This window comes from Chenopodium album, chromosome 8 (genome assembly GCF_948465745.1).
Source record: "Chenopodium album chromosome 8, dcCheAlbu1.1, whole genome shotgun sequence".
Taxonomy (NCBI): Eukaryota; Viridiplantae; Streptophyta; class Magnoliopsida; order Caryophyllales; family Amaranthaceae; genus Chenopodium; species Chenopodium album.
The window spans coordinates 68,548,235-68,573,937 of NC_137841.1; the positions used below are offsets into that span (position 1 = coordinate 68,548,235).

Sequence of the window (25,703 nt, forward strand, 5' to 3'; positions counted from 1 at the left end):
GTTTCGGGTTGAAAATTTCAACCCAAACCTAACCTGTTTAATTACGTGTCATATTCGTGTCGACCCAATTATTTAAACGGGTCGAGAATTCTTGACCCAAACCCGCTTATTTCGTGTCGGGTTCGTGTCAAGTTGTCGTGTTGTGTCAGCTTTTGACAGCCCTAGTACAGTTATTAAATGATATATAGTATCTTTAAAAGTTTAGATAGAATAAGATTGATATAATATGATTAGTTGAATAGAGCATGTATAATAATATAACCTAATTTCATATAGAAAATCTGACAGATTTAATTAATTCAAAGCATAACACTAACACAAGGCTCACCCTTTGGTGGCTTAGTACAACAAATTACAAGCAAATTCAATTCATTCAAAGGTTTACATACTACACATAAACAAAATGCTCGCATTGCTATGCAAACACATACATAATTGGAAATCCAAACATGAATACAGAAATGTTACTAGTTCTTATGACAACCATTAAACTGGTGGGGGTCTTGTGCTCCTTCTTTTGCTCGCATTCCACAAACTTTTCGCTGCTTGTACCAGTTTTTTGATGAGCTTGATTATGGTGCGCATAAAATGTGCAACGATCAAAATTATCAGAAAGATCATCCAACTATATAAAGATATATTTACTACTAAAAGAGCTGGTTTGTACTTGGGGTCGACGTTTTGATAATTGTTGGTTAAAAGATTTCCAACATTTGCTTCAAAGAATATTGAGATAGTGTAAGTGAATGCTGTTGCTATCACGGCAATCCACATGGTTATCATCAAAAGTACCACAAAAAGTCGCTTACAAGGAAGGCCGCTTATAAGGAGAAGAATGACAAACAGAGATGAAAACAATCCGATTGTGTTAGAAATTAGTATTCCATTATATATCGGACTATTCTTGTCTTGCATAACGGAACTACCTGCTTTGTAATTATTTTTAATATCATCCTGTTGCCAAACACCTCCTGGTGGATTGATTCCGGTTTGAAAAGCCATTGTTGCTATCAGGGAGGCTACGACCATTAGAGCATTACGCTGCTTTTCTAACCATTCTCGGCGTCTGTTTACTGTATCCTTTCTTCTTGATGCATTGGCACGCTTAAGGGATTTCCAAATCTTAATATCAACCTCTTCTTTCGTACTCCGACTACAAAGATCCATTGCTGTAAAGCCATTTCTATTCATAGCATTTTTATCCATCTTTGTTTCTAGCAAGATATCTACTAACTGCATGCATAACAATGAGGAGAAAACATAAATGAGGGCATGTTGTGCAATAAAACTAATTTTTAGGAGGTGGATACAATGTGTTACTTTATTATTATTATTATTATTTTTAGAGAGCCATAATGGCGGGGGTGAGAATCGTTCCCAGGATTTCCTGAAACCGGGAGGGAAGCTCGAACCACTTGAGCTATCCCTCACTCTCTCAGGTGGATACAATGTGTTGAATAGAGTGTGTTTGACAAATTAGGGGAAAGAGTGAATAGAATGGCTTGTACTGCCTTCCTATTATTCATCAATAGGTTGAGTATTTAAAATAACTGTGTCCAGAAATTGTGAAAATAAAATGATGCAATTATAAACAGAACGAAGAATGAAGTAAAGGAATATATGAGTACCCCAGGTTGTTTAGCAGCCACTGCTAAGTGTAAGACGGTATTGTCACCATTGTCCTTGGAGTTGAGCAGTTTATCATTATCTATGAAAGCTATCAAATACTGAAGAGCCTCAGGCCGATTGTGTTTCACACACAAGTGAAAAACAGTTTCGCCGGCATTAGTCAGCTCCAAAGCTGTCTCTGGGTTTTTCGGAAGAAGCACTTCAAGAACACCAGTATGTCCATATATGGCGGAAATATGGACTGCGTTCCTTGTTATAGTACTAAGCAATAAAACAGAAATTACTTATCTCTTGATGCGTGAACCAAAGTGATAATAGCCGCGTCGTGGAAAACCACTGACCTAAAAGACGATTCCGCGCTACCTCCCGGTGCAGTAGACTAGAAGCGGTCGCCCTCCAGGATAAGCACGGCGCCGGAGTTTATGTGCACTCACAAACCCGACTGGAACTCAGAATACTTGCCCAGAAAACAGAACAGAAGAAACTCGAGTGTAGATAATTTTAGAGAGGAGAGAAAACTGAATGTGTTGTGTGTATTTGACTGGGAAAAGCAACGAGTATATATAGGCAGAAGAAGGGAGACATGAAACGTAAAACGAGGTACGAATCTGGCTAAGAAAACGACCAGATTCATTCAACCAGTCAACAACGTAAGCAAGAAACAAGGAATTAATTAATCAACTATAATCAAGGGATTAATGACTGACTTAATTCCGTAATCCCAACAGTCAGAAAAGAATATTCCCAACAGACAAAAAAGAATATTCCCAACAGACATAAAAAGAATATTCTGTTTAACAAGGAAAAAGATATAAAATTCTTCCAAAAAGATAACAAGGACCCACGCCCGCGCATCGCATTCCCCAAGACCCGAGGCCGACCCGGCCCGGCTCGGCGCGCGCGTGTGTGTGTGGAGTAACACTTAACTCCCACTCACTCAACTAAGTAGTGTTAAGACACTACAATATAAAAACAAGGAAAAAACCTTTCCCCCCAACCAATGTGGGATTTTCCCCTTTCATTTGTTTTCTCTCTCTCTTGTTTTCCCCACCCCTCTTATTTTATATGAAGAACTTCCAACATTCCTACCATCAATATCACGGGCAAAACACATTTTAGTATTTGATTCTAACAACAACTCGACTATCTTCAAGTGCCCTTTCGCCGAGGCCATGTGTAGTGGTGACCGTCGTTTTGATTGATCGAGCTCTTCTGCTATGTCTGGCTTGTGTTGTAGAATCGTTTGCACAAATTTTATGCAACCAGCATTTGCGGATACATGTAATGGAGAGCAACCATATTGAGCCATGCACCGGTTGCGATCTAGGATGTGTTGATCTTCTTCGAGCAATTCTTTCAACAAAGCTACATCTCCTTCGAGTGCAGCATCATGTAATCGTATATCACGATTAGCAGCTTCATTTAATGGGGATACATTGTCTGTTAACTTTTCAGTCATGTTATATATTAACTTTGTTTGGTTTTTTTGGAAGGCTAATTAAGGGGTTGAAATTTTATAATGAGCCTGAAGTGATGAGTATGTTGAAATTTATGAATATGTACATATATATAAACACTCAAGTTGTAAGATAGTTGTCTCTATCTCTACAACCTTGTACTCATCCACCATCACCTATACCACCCTTTTTTTTTTTTTGTTAAATTTTAATTTATTTTTTTTGGAAACCACCCTTAGTTTCTTATAACATTTATTGCTTTGTAAATTAGTTTCTTATAACATCTAAGTTTTATGAGTGCATCTAGGCACATAAGGCCTACGTATTTGACATACACATAGGAGGGCAATTTGAGATAAGATGGTATATTCAATCTCTTAATGGTACAATATTACATTTTTGTGTACTATTATACATGTATAATGTACCATTAAAGAAAATGTTGTCTGGATAGTACTTTAAGTATACCATTATGCATAGTTTTATAAGGTAGTTTCTTATAACATTTTTCTTAAAAGTAGTTTTTCACAAAAACTGTAATGTGTAAGGTAGTTCTTCACAAAAAAAATCCTATTATAAATGACAATTAATTCCCTCGCTCAATGTACTGTACTCCATATTCCTTTTATTTTGGTTCATATAAAACATGCTTGCTTTGTCATGAAATTAAAATGAATATTATTATTTATTAACCCTTAGAAATTGTTAAGAGGGAAAGACCAAGTATAACTGAGATGGTCTTTTAACAATTACCATCAATATCAAATGGGTTGTAATCTTGTATATGAAATTTTAAGGTATAATTTTAATAGAGATATGAGATATCAGAAAATATATATGTGTGATATATATTTCATATTAATATTATTACGTGAATAAAATATTTAGATTTATTTATGTTAAAGATATATCATATATTCCCATTGTGACAACTTATTCTAGAGGGTACTTACGAAGGAGTGCGTACACAAAAATGTATGGTTTGCATTAATGCATGACTTTTCGCCCATGATAGGGAAAGATCAATAAATTTACACATCTGGTCCAACTAACGTTGGAATTACTCAAATTGAGCCTAAGCCACATATTCTGTTTGATGAATATCTATCCAGGAAGTTGCAGCGAAACATTGTAAATAATCTTTCTCGAAAGCACACATCATACATGCATTATGAGTTTATGATACGAAGTATACAACTTTGTTTAAAGTTTTGACTATTAAAATATTCTATTAAACAAAACTTTAAACAAATATTCATTGATGAATAGAATATTTGTTTAAAGTTTTTACTATTATCAGTAATGAATAATAATCAAATCATTCTATTATCTCTTTCACCCAAATTTGTGAATTATTGATCAAACCCTTGTAGACAAAAGAGTCAACGACTGATTAGAAAGCATTGACTATTCAAGGATATGGACTGATCGAGTAATTGATAGTCCTAACTCTAGCTTGTGGAAAAGTAAGCCTAAACGTATATAATTTAATTATAACGTTTTATATCTAGATCATCTCGTAGCTAGGAGTGAATTTTTTTCCACTGAGGCGGATGCACAATGCTCCGTGTATTCATTTTCTTTAAAAAAAAAAAAACAGAATGAACATTTAGTTGTTCAGTAAAGAACATATAATTTTTTTATAAAGAACATCTAGCTATTTTATAAAGAGCATCACATATATTTGTATTGTAATGAATATATATAGTTGTTTTGTAAAGAACATATAGCTATTTTGTATAAAAAAAAAACATCAAACTTTATGTTCTTTATATATATCTAAGGAACATCCTTAATATTAATTAAAAAAAAAAACACGATAATTAGAGGTGGTCAACTTCAGCCCGGCTCAATCCGACCCGAAAATAAGGCGGGTTTGGACAAGCCTAAAAATGCATTGCATTTTAGTAAAAAATCCAAACCCAACCCGAAAAATGCACAAAAATCCCGCTATATTTTTCGGGTTTGGGCACGAGATATTATGTTAAGGAGCCGGCCTAACCCAAATTAACAATTAATATTATGTCACAAATAAAAATACATTATACTGACAATCAAAGAACATGAAAATTAAGAACATTATATAACATTCTATTAACATGTTCTTTCAGTTTAATTAAATGTTCTTTAAATTTCTATACAATATTCTTTATAATTCTATAATATGTTCTATTCACTTTAACTAAATGTTCTTTACATTTCTATACATTATTCTTTCCAATTTTTTTAAGGGATGCACCATGCGGATCCTGCATTCGCCTACAGAAACCACACATTATAGTAAGAGTGATGTACACTACTCATTCGTAGAAAAAAAGACTTGGTCTAATTTGTATAATATGCATCATTGAAAGATGATTTAACGAAAAAGAAGTTACAATAATGACATAATTTGTAGTAAAATGTAAGAAGACCAATGACCAGTATTTTATTACCAATTGTCATTATAGCGCATCTATCTATTAACCTATAGTAAAAGTGAATCATTTCATGACACTTGTCATTACCTTGTGAAAAAATTTCTTGTAATTATATTTAACAATTATTTTAGGGAATTTTAACCTAGTATGTAATTATATGTGATTATATTTGACATGTTTGGTTATAATGGTACATTCTTATGGTGGTAGTTAAAACAATTATCATGACATTGATTTTATACTCTTTTCAGCATAAAAGGAATAAAAAGACATTTAACATTTTTGCTCATTTTTTATTTTATTTTTTTTAATGAAGAGACCCTGGGGGAAAAATTACAAGGGCGAAAATTTTGAAATGTATTTCAGAGAAAAAAAATAAAATAAAATAAGAACTCAAGAGACGTGTGACGTAACATTGATGAGTTCATTGGCGTGACGTAATATTGTTAGCATTAATTTAGACCTTATAGTAGTCTACTGTTGACCAGCACTAAAAGTCTAAATAAAAATAAAAGTGTTGTTGGAATATTTTGTTTTTTATTTTTTGTTTTTTGAGAAAAGTATGGAATATTTTGTTGGAATACAAAAGGTATTTTACTTGCTATATGGGCTTTGTCAAAGCAAGCACAAGTAGGGGAAAGGAAAAATAATTTATTATAAACTCAAACTGTTAAACTATGATGCACGGAAATGTGAAAAATCATGGACGTACGATATATTTTGGAAACGTTTTATGTTCATTTCGAAATGCATTTGAAAGTTTCATGGCTTTGCAAAACGTCTCACATTATTTGAAAGTTTGGAAACCTTAGCTTGGAAAGGGTATAAAACAGCGTTTTCTTTTTTAAAAAGCACTTAAATCTTGGTGATTTGGAGTTTATTTTTGTTTTAATTTGAGAAAAAAGGGGAAAACTGCAGTTTACCATCATCGTTATCGTTGAGCTGCGTGACTCCCGTATGGCCGTTTGTAGAAGATTAATTAGAAGTTAGAGGAAATGCCTAAACTACTTTGTGTTATTATGATGAATAATTTTAGTTTTTATTCGCAATTGATGATCTTGAATTGTCTGCATATATATTCTTATTGCTGGGGAAGAAGAGAAAGATAAATGATGGTGGGACATGTATTAGAAAAGAGAAAAAGTTTGGTCCTTAATCAATTAGTAGTTTATTCTAAGTAAATATTTATTTATTTTTTCGTTTTCCCGTTTCTCATAATTTAATAATTTTCGTTTTCCTAATTCCCCGATTTCTCCTTTTCCTTTTCGTTTCCGTTTTCCGTTTTCGTGCAACCTAGCTGTTAAACTACCAAACCAGATTTTGAAAAATCTCACAGAAATTTTTAACATGGATGAAATATGCATAGTGTTAAAAATTTTCAAAACTAAAGGTAGTATCCAATCCTACAATCATTGATGATCAAAATGAAAATATGAATATAGTGTACAAAGTCACAAATGCACAAATGGGCTTAGGCCACATCGTACCCATCATAACAACAGTTTACTGAATTGATAAAATCTAATGGGCTTGGAGTCGTAGGCACAACTTTTTATTTTATTTTATTTTATTATTGTTTCTTTAATGTGGGATACGCTTCCAACATTTTCCCCTGTCCCTACTTTTATTGTTTTACACCTGTTTAATGAAGGATAACAATTTTACTCACATGTGAGATTTTATTAACATCATCTAATTAACCCAAATCAAATGTGTAATGCAATGGTTTATTTTCTGTTGCAGGGAAGCACCTTCAACATGGCCTAGATCATTGTAATTATAATTGTTATCATGCATGTTGCTGCCATTTGACATTGCTCTACCATTGTTACCAATATCTTTGTTCTTTAACAACTATATATCATTGATTTACTAACAATAGCACCTTCTTTGATTGATTGTAATGCATTAAAAAAGCTTAGGAGATTGCAAAATTAAAGCTACTCGTAGCTCATTGATTATAGGATGATCTCACCAAAATACCAAATGATACAAAACTAAATTTGAAAAGTAGATAGCCTACTTCTCCATATATACTTTATTGCGATCATATAAGAAATATATGAGACGACTCAACTCAAGGTAAAATAAGAAAGTGATATTTCTTGTAAAATGCAACATATTTACTTGTACAAGAAGGTGAACAAAAATCTCGCTCTAAGGTTGCAATTGCAAGATTATGTAAACCTTCCCTAACAGGAACGATACAATTTATGACCAAGTATGAAAACACACATTAAACATTTTATGACCAAGTACATTCTGAAATCTATATGAAAACACACACAATGGTACATTTTATTTAATAGTTAAGCATGCCTTATTGGACTAGTTCATTGTACTTAGGTGATCAATGATTAAACATACGTATTAATATATTTCATCAGTTCCCAAAGCTTTTTTAACTTTTGACCTCAAGTTATAACCAAGTAACATCCATATGAGCTGCATAGCATGTCCAAAGAGTATCACTAACATGAGCCATAGCCAGATCTCGACGGAATACTCCATAGCTTCAACCAAGGCAGCTTTGTCCCAAAGCTCATTTGTGAGGTACCCTATCGTGAAAAAGTAAGTAGCTGCACTCGCGGTTACAGCAATCCACAGAGCAACCCTCAAAATGAACACAAAATGTCGCTTGCAAGGAAGGCCGCTAATAAGGAGGAGGATGACACTTAGAGATGACATAAGTCCAATTGTGTTGCTAACTTGTACGACATTGTATAAACCTACATCGCTATCATATGACATTATGGAAGTGCCTGCCTCATGACCATTACTGTTATCCTGCCAAACGCTTCCGGGTGGATTAATTCCGACTTGGAAAGACATGGTTGCAATACAAGATGCCACTACCATTAGAGCTGTGTTCTGCTCTTCCAACCATTTTTCCTGTTTGCTGCGTTTTAGCACCTTTTCAGCTCGTATTGTATTGTTCTTTTTAAGTAAGTCCTTAATTTCCTTTTCAGCTACTCGTAGTTTTTTCTCTTCGTCTGTTGACAATTTATCTTCTTCATCCTCTTTATTTTTACCCTTTTTTCTTAAAAGAGTATTATACCACCATAGTTTAAATTTATTCTCATGAGCTTTTATAACCTTAGCATCTTTCCTGTTTTTTGTAAGGTCGAAAATATCTCTTATTGTCTTGTTTTTTTTGTTCATAACTTTTTTATCTATCTTGTCACCTTGCTCTAGTAGAAATCTTACCATCTGCATCGTCACCAAATATGAATTTAAGATAAGAAAGACAGGTACAAAAATGCAAGGATTAGTTAAATGTTGGTAGTTGATATAATGATACTAGGAGTGGATATATGTTCAAGGTAAAGGAGTTAATTGATCCACTTATTTTTGTAAAACAAATACTTGTTACAAATATTTGAAAGAGGAAGAAATAATAAGTTATTTATCATTGAATAAGTTAATATGAGAAAAGTGATATAAATTTTTTATTAATATCAATATCAATAATTATATGTGTCAATAATGTCCAAATATATACGTAGTTTGATGTAATTTGTTGATTTATAAATAATTATACATAATTTATTTAATTTGAACCAACTTGTATAAAATGTTAGATTTCCCATTAGTTGATATTTCCGCAGGAAGTTCGTATAGCTATCATTATTTTAATTTTTTTATTGCTGATTTTGATTTGTTTGATGTCAAAATTAATTATAAATCATTTATCTAATTATTAAAATTCATCTATTTATTTGAAATAATTTTTGAAACTTTTATAATTTTCCTAATTAATTTACAAAATTCTATATTTATTATCACTAAAATTGAAAAATATTCTATAAATTAATTATAAAAAAAATTAATGAGAAAAATCATTTATAACTAACTTTTTTTTTTTGAAACAACATTTATAAGTAATTTTAACATATAAAAAAATAAAAAATCAACCCACAAAAATAAGCATAGTAATTTTATCATTTTAATAACTACCATAAAATCCAAATTCTAGCTCAGTCTCACTTTTTGTAAGCAAATATATATATTCATGACTGTGGTATATTTTCTATTGGCTGGTATTTTCCTATTATAACAAGGTCACCATGTACAATTGTTTTTAATATGTACGCGTAAATATCATCAAATATCAAATTTTCATAATGTTGAATGTTTCAAATATATTTATTTCATGTTCCTAGTATCTAGATTAGTTAGTAATAAGTTAGTAGCACATTGTTAGGAGTGTAGTGCATGGTTTGGTGGGTTTCGTATTATACTAGTTGAGTTATGCTTCCTACTAGTATAATTTAGCTTTGTTTGGTATTATTGTTATATGTTATACTAGTTGCCCGGGTTGTTTATGGACTTTTAAGATAAAACTATTTTATAATTCAATTTGATTGAAAATAAAATTCTAAATTAATTTTTTTTTGCTACAAAGTCTATCTATATTTATCCAACGTGCTACGACACTTGGCGAAAAGTTAAAACGCTAAATGATAATGTTGTCTTGTGGCCTAATTATAAGTTTATTATTTGGTATTTTATCGAAAATAAAACTCTAAACAACAAACTTATTCTAAAATTCTATCCTAATTTGATTGAAAATGGAATTTTTAACTAATGTTTTTATCTTATAAAATCCATCTAAATCTATCAAAGGTGGCGCGACACTAATTTTTATCTTATGAAGTCTATTTAAATCTATCCAACGTGGCGCGACACTTGGCGAAAAGTTAGAACGCCAAGTGTCGCTGCCTGGTGACCTGGCTAAAAGTTTAGCTTTATATATTAGTTATATGATATGGTAGGCAGCGGCTATATAGTTAGTTGGTTTTAATGCAATTTATAATATAGCTTTTCAATTCCATCTATCCTCTACTATTATTTCATTTATCCTTTTACTTTATAAAACTAACACATAATTGTCACTAATATGAAATTAAAGATGTTAATGATTAAAGTTACATACAGTACATGTAAAACAATGTGTATAAATTGGAAGAGAACTATATGTAAAAATTGTAAAAATTGAAACAATATGTAACACATAATACGTATAGTACATGTAAAACAATATGTACATAAGTGTTAGATTTGATGTTACCTCGGTTTCTTTGTAAGCCACAGCAAGGTGCAAGACAGTATTGCCATCACTATCTTGGGAGTTAAGTAACTCAAGATCGTATGTACTTTCAACCAATGCTTTCAATGTTTCTTCCTGACAATTTTTTACGCACAAATGTAAAATAGTTTCACCTCTCGCAGTTCGTTCCAAAGCAGCCTGACGCTTCTTCTCGAGGAACACTTCAAGCACTTGAGTGTTACCATTTACAGCCGCAACATGAAGGGGCGTCATTCCATCTTGGTTGTGCACGAAACACATGTTAGGTCTCGCTTCGAGCAACTTCTTGACAATATCGAACGATCCTTTTGTTGCAGCTGCAATGTGTAGTGGTGTTGATCTATTAATTTGATCAACCACCTCGGCTAGTTTTGGCTTTCGGTTTAGAATTTCTTCTACGAAATCTAAATGATTCATTTCAACAGCTATATGTAATGGAGATTGCATGTAGGTGCATGATTTTTCAACGATGCATCGGTCGAGAACTAATGCATCTTTTTTTAGCAAATCGAGTAAGTAAATTTTATCTCCATTAAGTGCGGCTTCATATATGTTTGTAGAAAGTGTTTGTGTTATTTCACTTTGTTTTGACATTTTGAATTGCGTTTTTTTTTTTTTTTTTTTTTTTTTTTTTTTATATAAAAAAAATTAATATAAAAAGCTAGCAAATTCTTTTAGGCTTAATGAAAATATAATTGCAGGCTTTCTATATATATAGTATTTCAAAAGTTGGTTATTTGTAAAGAGTGTAGTATAATATATCAACCAAAAAAGATAAAGGTATTATTCAAAAAAATAAATAAATAAATAAATAAATAAAAGGTAACAATCTGTATAATAAGCTGGTGAAGGAAAGAATGAGTAACTTTGTACGACTACACTTAAGGAATATTATTATAATTCGACTTGTAACCTATCATATTTATTAATGTTGTAATAATAGCATATTTATACATTATAATATATCTTATGTCATATTTACAGTGAAGTTAATTACGAAATAGACTATGGTAAAGGACCAACTCAACTATAACATTTTATAGTGAGGGTGGATGAGATTTGAATCTGTAATCCTTTAAGTCATGCTGGTTTTTTATACCATGTTAAAAACCAACTCAACCAAAAACTTAAGCTAATGGTTGAAACCCAAGAAAATATATTTGGATCACGCCCTCTCACACGAGAGCTCCTTGGATTTGAAGTGTGGATACATCATGGGCCCCTCATCATTGGGGGATAGTATATTTTCGCATATATTGCGCTGTCAAAAAAAATAAATAAATAAAATAAAATAAAGGGAGTAATAAACTACGTAGTATTATCTCACTATCTTTTTTTAATAAACTACGTAGTAACATTTTATTCACCGACAAATCTCACTTACACACTATTTTACTTTATTCAATTCACCTACATATAAATAATCATTTTGATGACTTAATTAGTTGATAGCATTGAATTGAAAATTTTAAGGTATAGCAGCATGTACCTAGCAAGGTACAGACAAAAAAACGCGGAAAGAACATGTAGCAGTTTTTTAAAAAACATAAAGCTGTTTTGTAAAGAACATATACTGTTTTGTAAAGAACATCCAATTTTAAGTTTTTTTATACATCTAAAGAACATCCGTAATATTTATAAAGTACATGAAAATATTATGTAATGGACATTATTTATGTATATTCACCATAATTAAAAAAAAAATCAAAGAATATTTCACAATAAGTAATTAACATTATATCACAAATAAAAGTACATTACATTGACAATTAAAGAACGTGAACATATGTTCTTTTCACTCTTTTTTAATATAAATATGTTCTTTTTACTTTAGATATATGTTCATTACTTTTTAATAGTATGTTCTTTTCATTACAACGGTATGTTCTTTACATGTGTGTAATATGTTCTTTTCGCGAAACAGTTGTACGATGCAAGGTACCCACGTCTGTAGGAACCACACATTGGCATTGAATGCTGATGCATGATTGCTTGATCACTTGCCTATCATCTCCTTGTGAAGTGTAAAAGGCTTGAAGGGCGCCAAAATGTGATACACGGCCTAAAAAAAAAAAACATAAATAAATAAATATAAAATAACTCCGCAATATAATGAAGACAAGCTATGATTAATTAAAGAAAATTCGATTAGTAAAGTGAGCGAAAGTTATATATGTAAATCTCACTCAACGAATATTGAATTGGCGTTGTAACCTTTACGCACCAACCATTTGAATATTGATCAATTGATAATTCTTTAAGGGCCGTATTTAGGGCTTCGGTTGACCGAGGCCCAAGGACCAAAAGCCCATTACTCACTTTTACATTAGAATTGAAAAAATTAATGTGATGTCAATATGTATTTGTAATTCTTTGCCAATTAGTTCAATAGAGCTATATATGCCTACTCCTAGGTTTAAGAAAAATATTGGTAAAAATTAAAAACAAATACTACGTACTAGTAGTTTTGCCAACATTAACTTTCTAATTTCAAGCTCATTCATCATAAAACAACAATTGGACATTTGGAGGCAATGTTCGCCTAAGAGATAACACACAATCCGTGTAATACTTAGCTTCATCTTCATTCCATCCATAACCTTGTATTATTAAATCTTCTTTATCTTGAAACGAGATACCTGAAAATATGCAGAGAGCGTATAGATAAACACCAATTTTTTGAAGAGAAACGACGTTATTAATATGATAGGTAATAAATTCTATCATATATTGATCGCCTCTAAAACCAAGCAACTTGACCTCCTTAAGATTTTGGTGTGGTTGACATAGAGAAATGGAAGCCCATTCTATTGCTGGAAATCTAAATCAGGCAATATCAATTTCGGAAGGTTTAGCACAAGCAGTTCCAAGTATGGCGCAACCCTAATTATGGAAGTTAGAGTTAATAATGTTTTCCAAAAAAAAAAAAAAAAAAAAAAAAAATTGATAAGTTAGGGTCTCAAGGGTTGTGGTTAATTGATGGACAAAATATTATTTTAATGTTTTAATGTTAAAATATTTTATTTGTAAGTGCATTATAATTTACAGTCAAAAATCATACGAAGTATATATAAAGTACAAAATACATAGTATGATATAGTATAATCCGTACTTATAAAAGTAATTTGAGAAACATATATGTACGGGTTCATGGGGCAAACATATGTTGACTTTAGGTTTGTAATTGTTTGAACTCAAATCCGATCCTCCCCATCGATCCCATAGGGTTTAAATATTTGGTCCCATATCCTAAAGTTTGAAGTTGTGGTTGGTTCTAGCATGGTCTTAATACTCCTTACTTTGATTTTCTCATGTGTATGTACGTGGTTCTACACTATAGTTGGTTACTAATATCATTGTCCCTTTATTTTTGCCCGTCCTATTGTCAATTTTGGGTCAAATTTTGTAAAGGAAATTTTGACTTTTGCTATCTGTCAAACAGGTCGAATTCATTTTTGCTACCCATCAAAACTTTTATTTTATTTTACTACCTAACATATGCCCTTTTTTTAAATTTTGCTACCACTTAACGAATCCGTTAATAATTCTGTTAAGTTTTTTTTTTTTTTAAATAATTATAAATTAAAAATAAAAAAACAAAAAAAATAAACCACCCACCCCTGCCACCCTCCCCTCAATTGCCACCCCTTCCCTCCCCCCTGCCGGCGGCCGGTGCCCAGAGATTCGGTCGGTGCCGGCGCGAACCCACCTTCCTCCCTTTCCCCCACCCCTACGCTGCCAACCGAACCCACCCCCCTTCCCTTTCCCCGTTCTCGCAACCAAATCAGCCACCACGCGCAGCTACTCTCCAAATACCAGCCCACAATCGCAACCCCTGCAGCCACCTCCTCACTCAACCCGCACAAAATCAATTCCCAACCACCGATACTCAAACCACCAATCGCTGCCACCCACATCAATTCCCGAAATCAGAGCAAATCGCAGATCCATCGAACCTCGTCTAGAAATCAATTTAAGTTTGCCGAAAAAAGTTGTGGTGTGGTGGTTTAGGGGTTAGGGTGGCCGAAAAGGTTAAGGCGGGTCGATTCGTTAGGGTTTGGAGCAAAGTGTTGTAGAAGAGTGGTGGTGGTTGCGGCGATTCGAATCTTTGATTGTGGTTTCGGTGTGGTGGCTAGGGTCGGGGCAGCAGGGGAAAAGGGAGGGGGTTGGGTTGCGTTTATGGGGGAAAAGGGGTGGGATGGGTTCGGTGGTCGCCGGTCGGGAGGAGGGAGCTGGGTGGCTAATGGGAGGGGGCAAGGTTGGTTTCTTGGGTGGTTGATTTAAAAAAAAAAAAAAAAATTGGTGGCTAACAGGGAGGCTTGTACGGTGGCAAAGGAGGGAGTGGTGGCCGGAAGGTTGTAATGAAGGTGGTAACGGAATTATAAACGGATTCCGTTCAGTGGTAGCAAATTTCAAAAAAAGGGCGTATGTTAGGTAGTAAAATAAAATAAAAGTTTTGATGGGTAGCAAAAGTGAATTCGACCTGTTTGACAGGTAGCAAAAGTCAAAATTTCCTTTTGTAAACTTTAACTTTAGATTACAATTAATCTACAAAAGATGATACAGTCATGTATGATCATGTTAGATTGATCTCATGAATTGTATATTTTATTAATACCATTATTTTATAGTTTTTACTTGGATAAGAGATATATGTATTCTAAGACGCATTTTTGAGCTGCGAAAAATCAAATGAGCAAAAAAAAATAGTCAGAAAATACCTATTAAAAGCCATTTTTTTGTGAGAAACTACCTAATAAAAAAAATGCTGTAAAAAATACCTAATAAAAGCCATTTTTTGTGAAAAGCTACCTAATAAAAAAAGTTGTAAGAAACTTCCTATTAAAATGAAAATGTTGTAAAAGACTACCTTTTCAACAGATTTTCACCGTTGACTAATTTTTCAGGCATTGACCACCTACTTGCCAATCAGGTGAACTTTTAAAACCTTTATTTTTCCATGCCCTACCAACAATGCCACCTATCATGTGACAGGCCAAGCATAACCAACACCGGAGAAATTAGTCAAAGATGAACATCCGACGAATAATAGCTTTTTTACAACATATATTATTTGCTTTAACGGGTATTTTCTTACAACATTTTTGTTTTATTAGGTACTTTCTTACAATTTTTTTTAATTATATAGTTTTTTCACAAAAAAAATTCTTTTAAAAGGTAGTTTTTGACGAGAAAAATATTATTTTAATGTTAAAATTATTAGGTAGTTTTTCAAGATTATAGTGAGAGAAAATAAAGATACTCACTTGAGGGGTCAAAATTATGTGATGAGTTATTGAGTCGTACGGGTTGAATAAAAATATCCATTAACTTGAATGTTTATTTGTGTTGATGAAAGATTTTATGTATTCCTAGGTGCAAGATGTACATATTTTTGGACATCATAATAGGAATAATGAATGAATAACATTTGTGAATGGAAGGGGTAAAGCTTTATATGTTGAGATAAATTTCATTATTCATGTTATCAGAAAGACAAAATCTAACAAAACATGGTTTAGAATTAGTACAAAACGAGATGAACAAAGTAGATTTCTTACAATAGAATTTGTTAAATACACCCGGGTGTACCATACACCCAACTAACCTAAGGTTAGTTTTTGTTTTTTATTTGATGATAAAATGAAAAACAATCATCACAATGAGAACAAATACTTATAAGTGTACGGTATACCTGGATGTATATATTTAGATAACAACCTCTCCTCCTACAAAAATAGACGAGTATATAAGAATATAATTAACATTCTAGTTATGACGTGAGCTTAAGTAATTTTGTAGTAGATTAGGACATTCTCATTATAAATGAAGATGGGCCAATTATAATCGATGTTTGCTCATGTATTACACATAAAATGTAAAGTAACAAACTTTGACATCAATGAACAAGCTAATAATGAAGATGGTACATAAATAAAATCATGCTTAATGCAATCAAATCAACCAAAGTAATACTCGTACATTATTATTGAACAGCCGGGAAACAAACATGGCCGGAGTAGATCACGATTAATGTGAAGACGACGGACCTTGTGGCTTGTGTTGAGACTATCATACGTTGTCGATCAAATTTGATTCATTTGTAGTGTTTTTTGACCTTATCGAATAACACATCATTATTGATTTCCTCCTTAGCCAACAAATAAGCTTCCATATGAATCGCAAAAAATGTCCCCCGACTATAGTTCCCATTAACCCTAGCCAAGCAACGAGAGAAATCCCTAATGCAGTCCAAATTCCGCCTCCTTCATGAGTTAGATTGGATACCGAGAACAAGTATGTAAATGTTGTTGCCGTGACAGAAATCCAAAGGATTATCCTCAAAACCGATAATAAATATCGCTTGCATGGAAGGCCACTTATAAGGAGAAGGATGACACTTAGAGATGATGTTAGTGCAATGGTGTTACTAACTAGTACATTATTGTAATCAAAACCTTGACCATATGACCATACAGAAGTACCTGCATTATGGCCGGTATTATCTTGCCAAATGCCTCCCGGGGGATTAATTCCGACTTGGAAAGCCATGGTTGCGATCAAGGATGCCACCACCATTAGAGATGTGCGATGGTCCTCCAACCAAGCACGCTCTTTTGTCTTTTTCAGTGCTTCCTTTGCGGATAGCGCATTGGCACTATTAAGCAGTGTCCCTATCTTTTTATCTTGTATATCCTTCCGACTTTGCTTATGAGTATCCACAACTGTTAATCCATTTTTGTTAACCGCATTCTTTTTAATCTTTGAATGTACTATTATAAATTTTACCATCTGCATATCAACAAATTGAAGTATAAAACTGTAAGTTATTTAATAATTAGTTTTAATTTCAACATCTAAAATTACTTATTTGTTCATTACATATAAATCATAGCAGAAAGTTGTAGTAGAGTTTCGTCAATTATTGTAAAAGTCAATATGTTAAAATATATATTTGTTGAAACTTTTTTTTTTTTTTTTAAATGAGGAAGACAAATTAAATTCATTTGTGTGTGTTTTACATTGACAAAAATGAGATATGATTCCACTTTATAAGTTAGAGGGGTTACACCTATTATCACCAATTGTTTTTAGTATAGAACCTCATTAGGCCTTATTTGTGTACCAAACTCTCCTCTTTCTTAATTACTTTTTTTTTTTTTTCCACACCATTAATCTTTAACATGCATGTATCTTACTACCTAATTTCTTAATTGCCCAATTTCATCCTTTTATTTTAAACTAAAATGTAGTTGTGATGACACTAACTATGTAACCCCTATAACACAGAATATGTAACCTCTATAAATTTAACACACCCACACTTCCCTAATCATTAAAGCAAAAAAAAATTGTACAACAAGCTATTTGCGCGACTAGCCTCACCGAATAGTTACTTGCAAGATAACAAATAGACTGTATGATACTAATTAAGTAGCCCGTATAACACAGAACGGGTAACCTCAATAGATTTAACAAAGGAGCACCCACATATAAGAGTCATTCCTTTTTTTTTTTTTTTCTGAGCAAAGCAGAGAATATCAGATTTTAATAGAGCAGAACAGGTGTCGGCAAATTACTTATACAATTATACTTAATAGAGCAGATTTGAACAGAGCATTATAAAGCAAATCAGACCACAACAACTCTAAAAAAAACATGGCTAAAGTTACTACATCAAATCAACTTTCCTATTTGAAATAAAGTATATTTTTTCTTATATTATATATTTGATTGCTTCTAATATAAAATATATCCCGTGCATTTTGCACGGGTCTCTAGTTTATTTTAATTTATGTGACACATATACTTAGAAGAAAAAGTAAAAAATTAAATAAATTAAAAAATAAAAAAAAATAAAATTTTAAAAAAGCTGGTAACTGCCATGGCAGCATCAAAGCTAAGGATAATCAATTTCTTTAATTTGATCAACAGTTTTTTCGTATTTTTCACGGGTGTACTAAAGACGGGCTTGGGCCACTCTAGCCATGACTCCATGAGTGTGCACTTTATTCGACTGAGGAGGTTCCACATCGAAATCCCATGGTAATGAGGGGAGTAACCCGTTAGCCTTATGAAATAGACACGACTTTCTTATGTTTTTAATAATGTTGAAACTACATACATGTGTTCTTAGGGAATTTATGCTTCAACACTCCCCTCACCTGTAAGGTCCCTTAAATTTCGTCTCATGTGATTTTCTAGGGCTAGAGTACAAGTGCATTTTTAAGGTTGTGGTGAGTCTACCAATGTCTAAGTTGATCATCCTTACTAATATTTCCAATATGGTGCGTGGTATACTAACAAACTAACAATAATTATCATTTTTTTTGGATAATAAAAATTGATTATTTAAAGTACAATTATAGTACGTCGTTCATTTTCATCTTACCTCAGATTGCTTGGCAGCCACAGCTAGGTGTAAGACGGTATTGCCAAGTGCATCATCGAAGTTAAGCAACTCACCATCATCCATTGTTTCTATCAAAAACTTCAAGGCCTTTGGTTGTTTATGTTTCACACACAAATGTAAAACAGTTTCACCACCAATAGTTCGCTCCCAAGCCGCTTGTGGCTCCATCTTAAGAAGAATTCTAAGCACTTCAATTTGACCATTTATGGCAGCTACATGAGCAGGCGTCTTACCATCTTGGTCATGTGTGTAGCAAATGCTCGGATTCACCGCAAGCAAGACTTCGACGATTTGCAAGTTCCCTTTGGCAGATGCAATGTGTAGGGGTGATGATCTTTTTATTTGATCAACCACCTCTACTAGTTCTGACTTTTGCTTTATTATTTCCTTGATAAAGTTTACATGCCCAAAATTAACCGCAACATGTAACGGTGACTGCATAAAGCTTCCCGATTTTCCTATGATGCATCGATCAAGGATAAGTGGATCTTCTCCGAGCAACTCGAGTAACGAAGGTACGTCTCCCTCGAGTGCTGCATCATATAGTCTTGTAATAGGAAGTAACTGGCTTCTTTCTGTTTGCGCTTCCATATTTTGTGTGGTTTATTATTTCAAGTATTTTGAATTTTTCATGCAATGTAAGTTTACTTATTGCTATTGTTCACTACCTTACTCTATCTCTTTTATAACCTTTATTTATGGGCCGGGTAATATAAAAAGAATTTTGGATCAATGAATAGATCTTTTGATTCTCATGTTTGTCATGGAACGAAGCTCACTACTTCACTCTCTACTCTCTATTATGAATTATCAATCAAAATAGTAAACCTTTTTCTAGCAAAGACTATTATTATCAAGACGTTTTATAGCTGCTTCGTTTTTATTTTGTTTTTTCTATATTCTCTCTCTTTTTTTTTTGCCGCCTCCCTTTTGTTTATTACTCCATTATTATTACTTTTTGTACTGTTGTTCTATAAGCTATACTACTAAACGCTAGTATCATTGTGGAAATTTATAGTTAGACTGACCCACTGACGATTTAAGAATATGAAATGTCTAGTCTTTTTGTGAAAATTTAAAGTTAGACTGAACCGTTAACGAGATTCAAGAAAATGAAATGTGTAATCTTCTTGTGAAAATTTAAAGTTAGACTGAACCGTTGACGATTTAAGGATATGAAATGTGTAGACTTCTTTTGAAAATTTAAAGTTAGACTGAACCGTTGACTAATCAAGAATATGAAATGTGTAGTCTTCTTGTGGAAATATAAAATTAGATAGATCCATTGACGATTCAAAAATATAAAATGTGTAATCTTTTGTAGAAATTTAAAGTTAGACAAACCTTTTAGACTTATAGTAGGTTTGCTTTACAATAAAGTGAAAGATATAATGTTGAAACTTTAATTTCATAATTCAAAGGTTTCGTCAAAAAAAATAAAAAATAAAAAATAAAAATTCAAGGGTATACCAATATAACATTAGATCATTAAAAAAATTTAATAGAGATCAAAGGGCCAGGAGTGGAGACGTGTGGAGTATGAAATAGTTATATCACCGTAGTCTTAGACCAAATTAGTTTTTTTTTTTTTTTTTTAGAACATTCGTATTAAAAAACTACATTAATAAAATTTTACAGTCAATAACTATATATTAAAAGAGAGACCACGAGTAACACATATCATCTCCTGGTGTATTTTTTTTTTTTTTTTTTTTTTTTTTAGAGAAGTACTTAATACTTACTATACAATAATACAAGTATTTCTTTTCCTATTTGGTAAGTGTATTCCATTTATACATACACATTCAACCGATCAACAAAGATATTATTCTTTTATACAATACTGCAATAACATATATTTTTTAATTTATAAATTTGTGATATAATCTATTGTTTTTTTTAGTCGTGCTTGTATTTCTCCCTTTGTCTTCTTTAGTGTAATATATATTTTTTTAAATTTAGTAATTATATAACTTTCATCCTATTTTGCAACTAAATAGTAGTACTAAACTAATGATAAGTGTTAAAAATTACTATGTATGACACGAGATCTAACCTAGTGGCTACAATAATTTGGTAGCCACTATAACTTTTAAATTATGACCGTATACTAGTAGAAAAACACAAATGGGCAACAAGGTAGTGGCACCGGTTCTCAATAACCAAGCTTCGAAATCCCCCGTCAATTTGAGCGTCTCTGTCATTCTCAACAACCATCATCGCCGCCGCCATCTATCTCTCATCTGCTTCTCTCTATTACCTCCTCTTGTTAAAGGACCAACTCAACATGGGCTCACCCATACCTGGTGCGAATTAATTCCACTTTTGACAGAGGGGCGGATGAGATTCGAACCCGTGACTTTTCTGTCACACTGGCTCCGATACCATGTTAAAGGATCAACTCAACCAAAAGCTTAAGTCAATGGTTGAGGCTCAGGAATATGTTTTATACTCTATCACCTCTCTCCTCAAACTCGCAGTCACATGCATGAAGCCACCGCCGGTCAGATCTCGAAGTCACCGCCGGCCAGTTCCCTTATCCATCGCCGCTTTCCCTTTCCTTTTTTCTCTCATTCGAGATTTACCGAGAAAAACTAGCCAACCAGTCAACGAACGACGGGTAAGAGGACACGCCGCCCAATCTGAATCACACCAACCCTGCAAAGTCAGGTCACTATCTGCACTTAACAAAATACCCTGTCCTGGAGTACCCTTTAAATAACGAACCACCCTGAGAGCTGCTTCCCAATGCTCAATCCGAGGTTCGTGCATAAACTGAGAAAGAATATGAACCGAATATGCCAAATCTGGTCTAGTCACCGAGAGATAAATCAACCGCCCTACTAGTCTACGATAAGACTCAGGATCCGCAAGTAACTCACCACTAGCAAGACTAAGCTTGTGGTTCTGCTCAATCGGAAAACCACTTGGTTTCGCACCCAAGAGCCCTGCTTCAGAAACAATATCCAAGGTGTACTTTCGTTGACACAAAAACAAACTTGATTTACTACGAGCAACTTCAATGCCCAAAAAATATTTCAAAGGACCAAGGTCCTTCATCTTGAAACAGTCACCAAGATAAGCTTTGAACATAGTTAATGCAGCGGAATCATTCCTAGAAATAATAAGATCATCAACATAAACTAAGACATTAATCTGAACATTGCCTTTAGTGTATGTGAAAAGAGAATAATCAGAGTAAGATTGAATAAAACCGTACCCTTTCAAAGCTGTAGTGAGCTTTGCAAACCAACATCTCGGAGCTTGTTTCAACCCATACAAAGACTTTCTCAAACGACACACCAAACTTGAATCTGAGCTCTCAAAACCTGGAGGTAATTTCATGTACACCTCTTCTTCAAGATCACCATGTAAGAAAGCATTATGAACATCCATCTGTTGAATCTCCCAGTTTTTTGAAACTGCTATAGCAAGAAAAGCGCGAACAGTAGTCATTTTTGCAACCGGAGCAAAGGTCTCACCATAATCAATACCTTCTCTTTGATGATTACCAAAAACAACCAAACGTGACTTGAGACATTCAATATCACCATTAGACAAAAATTTCGTCTTATACACCCATTGACAACCTAGTGCTTTCTTGCCGGGAGGAAGATGCTCCAATGTCCAAGTTCCATAATCTTCCAATGCCCTTATTTCTTCTTTCATAGAACGTCGCCAACCTTCGGATTTCATTGCTTCTTTAAAGGATTTTGGATCCTTTCCCAAAACAACGGCTGCAAGAAATTTGCGATAATTCACAGAAAACATGTCACAAGTTATATAGTGTGCTAGAGGGTAAGGCATACCTGAAGGAGGGATTGGAGACGGAGTGGACGGAGACGGATTTTCGACCCATCGCTCGACCCATCGCCCGATGGAAATCCATCGGGGAAGGCAGAACTAACGGGCTGCTGCTGGGAAGCCGACCCCGCGCCCGCGGCCTCACCTCCCGCGCCCGCGGCTTCACAGCCCACGCCCGCGGCATCTTCCTGCGGGGAGACAGGCTGTTGGGCAGCAGACTCCGCGGCCTGCCTGCGGGATGGCCCCTGCTGCCGCGGGTAGGCTGCGGCATGGTCTGTCTCGGGCTGCTGCGTGTGTTGGACAATATTTTCGACACTCGTGACAGCTTTTTCATTGATCTGTAAAATGCTCTCGTCGCCCATAACTACTTCATTATCATCAAACACCTCATACTCCATGAAATCCGTATGAACATCATTATTTTGATCAAAATTCGTGGACTCTATATTCACAACTTCCGGACTACAAAAAGGAAACACTTCCTCAACAAATTTCACATCACGTGACACAAAAATTTTTTTTGACTCAAGGTCATACAATCTCCATCCTTTCTTCCCAAAGGGATATCCCACAAAAATACATTTCCTACTTCGACTTGCAAATTTGTCCCAATTTGTTTTCTGATTATGAGCAAAGCACAAACATCCAAAAGTACGAAGGGCATCAAATAAGGGAGGTTTATTGAACAAAATTTCAAATGGAGTTTTATTTTGTAACAAGGGAGTAGGTGTACGATTAATTAGGTGAGCAGCGGCAAGAACACATTCCCCCCAAAAATAAATAGGCAAATTGGCTTGAAACCTTAAAGCTCTCCCAACTTCAAGAATGTGTTTGTGTTTTCTCTCAACTCTCCCATTCTGTTGTGGAGTCCCCACACAAGAGGTTTGAAAAATAATTCCAGTAGCACTAAAATAATCATGCAAACAATTAAATTCAGTGCCATTGTCACTTTGCACAACCTTAATGGTTTGAGAAAATTGTCTATCAACCATAGCAACAAATGCTAAAAACATTCGAAAAACCTCAGTTTTATCAACCAACAAGTAAATCCAAACAGCTCGGGAATAATCATCAACAATAGTTAAAAAATAACGAGCTCCACACGAAGAAACATGTCGATACGGACCCCACAAATCACAATGTATTTTCTCAAAAACCCTAGAAGCTCTACTATCACTCAAAGGAAATTTATCTCTAGGATGTTTAACACGCATACATACCTCACACCCTTTAGAAAGATTATGTTTATTGCCACTAACATGAGGAAGTAACTTAACCACTTTTTCTGAGGGATGACCCATTCGACGATGCCACAACTCCAAGGTCGTCCTTGCTTCACCCACATCAACGTGATTCACCGAATCTGAATTGCTAAAATAGAATAATCCGTCTCTCCTAACTCCCGTTCCAATCAGCTCCTTCGTTTGATCCTGTACAACACACATATAAAGGTTAAATTGGACAGTACAATTAAGCTCATCGATAATTTGTGACACAGAAAGCAAATTGCAACTCAAATTAGGAACATAAAGAACCCCGGTTAGAATAAACTTGTCCGACAAACGAACAGAACCAATTAAAGAAGCCAATACGGTGTCACCATTGAGAAGACCAACAGGACACTCTAGACACTGTGTATCAAACAACCAAGATTTGTCTCCGGTTACATGATGAGTTGCCCCTGTGTCAATAATCCAAGAGGTAGCATCAAATTTTCCATTCAAACGATTATCGGGAACATTAACATTACCAAGCAATTCCGTAATTGCATTTGAAACACCATGGACTGAATATTTCCCCCCCTGGACTCCAGAAACCACACGTGTGAGAGGGGGTGACATAGGAGATAATTCATCATCCCCGGCCATATTATGAGTTTGGAAAAAAAAAAAAAAGAAATTTTAACCTGCTCTTGATACCATGCTAAAATATAGAGAGAATTTGATAAATTGAATAAACTCAATCACTTGAATTGCAATCATGATGGCCATGGCCAATAAATAATACATCGTTTCCAAACCCGATAGAATTAGGAAATAGTCAAAGATATCAAAAAGATATTATGCTAGGCATAAAATATATACTAAGCATATAATATGGAAACTAAATATATCCTAATAATTTCCCAAAATATATCCAAAATATATCCTCCACTCCAATAGTTGTGTTTTTTATTATTGTATGTTGTAGGAATTTGCTTTTTAAGTGAATTACTGAGTGGCTTCTTATGCAAATTTAATGAGTGTTTAGTAGAGCACTAGATTTGTCTTTTCTAGCTTTAATTTGATAAAAATAAATAATGGAAGTATGAGTTGTAATTAGTGTATGCTGTCTCTGGCGTGTGGGTCTAAAAGTGTGTGGTGCTAATTTGTGTTCTTCACACCTTTTTTTTTTTAACAACTAAAGGTGCATGTATGATGAATTATGATACGTTCCGTGGAATTTTCGTGTTGAATTATGAATAATTGAATTATGATACTTTTATTGGTGAACTGCTAGAATGTGACTCCCAATTCTTTGTCCTTTTCATTTTACCGATCACAATGATCATGAGTGCTAAAAATAGTGGAGCCCTTGATTTTTTTTCCTTCCCTTTTGGTATATGTTGGTGAATTCATTATTAAAATATGGCGGTGGGGTGTGGGGTAAATTGGATTTGAGAATTCCTTTTGCTTGATTTTAAAAATGGTTTGTTGGGTTTATTGTCTTTTAGTTTTACTTCAATAGTTTGTTTACTTGTAAAGAATTCATTAATTGTTTTTAATCCAATTATTTTTAATTCAAGAGACGTGACGTAACATTGATGAGTTCATTGGCGTGACGTAATATTGTTAGCATTAGTCTAGACCTTATAGTAGTCTACTGTTGACCAGCACTAAAAGTCTAAAGTA

The 25,703-nt window shown here is 33.7% G+C and overlaps 3 protein-coding genes across 3 annotated transcripts; all 3 read right to left on the reverse strand.

Moving 5' to 3' along the window:
• Positions 1 to 246: 246 nt before the first annotated feature.
• On the reverse strand, positions 247 to 11,202 carry LOC145555408 (uncharacterized). The gene is made up of 5 exons (XM_081617152.1): positions 10,578 to 11,202; positions 7,879 to 8,716; positions 2,712 to 3,123; positions 1,629 to 1,875; positions 247 to 1,233 (listed from the first exon to the last, which is right to left on the reverse strand). The coding sequence occupies exons 1-5, from the start codon at positions 11,187 to 11,189 to the stop codon at positions 487 to 489; spliced, it is 2,856 nt and encodes a 951-aa protein (XP_081473278.1). The 5' UTR covers positions 11,190 to 11,202; the 3' UTR covers positions 247 to 486.
• Positions 11,203 to 13,091: 1,889 nt separating this feature from the next.
• LOC145555409 (uncharacterized) lies at positions 13,092 to 19,599 on the reverse strand. Its single transcript, XM_081617153.1, has 3 exons — positions 18,988 to 19,599; positions 17,081 to 17,387; positions 13,092 to 13,234 (listed from the first exon to the last, which is right to left on the reverse strand). The coding sequence occupies exons 1-3, from the start codon at positions 19,597 to 19,599 to the stop codon at positions 13,092 to 13,094; spliced, it is 1,062 nt and encodes a 353-aa protein (XP_081473279.1).
• A 1,926-nt stretch (positions 19,600 to 21,525) lies between these two features.
• Positions 21,526 to 24,680, reverse strand: LOC145555411 (uncharacterized). Its single transcript, XM_081617154.1, has 6 exons — positions 24,033 to 24,680; positions 22,958 to 23,432; positions 22,503 to 22,745; positions 22,229 to 22,364; positions 22,056 to 22,123; positions 21,526 to 21,956 (listed from the first exon to the last, which is right to left on the reverse strand). The coding sequence occupies exons 1-6, from the start codon at positions 24,678 to 24,680 to the stop codon at positions 21,526 to 21,528; spliced, it is 2,001 nt and encodes a 666-aa protein (XP_081473280.1).
• Positions 24,681 to 25,703: the final 1,023 nt, after the last annotated feature.

Bases quoted from the DNA above. Each gene is read 5' to 3' on its own strand.
- LOC145555411 (XM_081617154.1), bottom strand. From the start codon at position 24,680: ATGGCCGGGGATGATGAATTATCTCCTATGTCACCCCCTCTCACACGT. The intron at 22,124-22,228 runs GTACGGTTTTAT...TATTATTTCTAG, and splicing joins CTCACTACAGCTTTGAAAGG to GAATGATTCCGCTGCATTAA. The intron at 21,957-22,055 runs GTCCTTTGAAAT...TTTCTGAAGCAG, and splicing joins TTTCAAGATGAAGGACCTTG to GGCTCTTGGGTGCGAAACCA.
- LOC145555408 (XM_081617152.1), bottom strand. From the start codon at position 11,189: ATGTCAAAACAAAGTGAAATAACACAAACACTTTCTACAAACATATAT. The intron at 8,717-10,577 runs GTAACATCAAAT...GTGACGATGCAG, and splicing joins TGGCTTACAAAGAAACCGAG to ATGGTAAGATTTCTACTAGA. The intron at 3,124-7,878 runs AATACGTATGTT...CCCCTTAATTAG, and splicing joins GGGAACTGATGAAATATATT to CCTTCCAAAAAAACCAAACA.
- LOC145555409 (XM_081617153.1), bottom strand. From the start codon at position 19,599: ATGGAAGCGCAAACAGAAAGAAGCCAGTTACTTCCTATTACAAGACTA. The intron at 17,388-18,987 runs GTAAGATGAAAA...GTTGATATGCAG, and splicing joins TGGCTGCCAAGCAATCTGAG to ATGGTAAAATTTATAATAGT. The intron at 13,235-17,080 runs GTACTTCTGTAT...GCATATTTTCAG, and splicing joins TAATACCGGCCATAATGCAG to GTATCTCGTTTCAAGATAAA.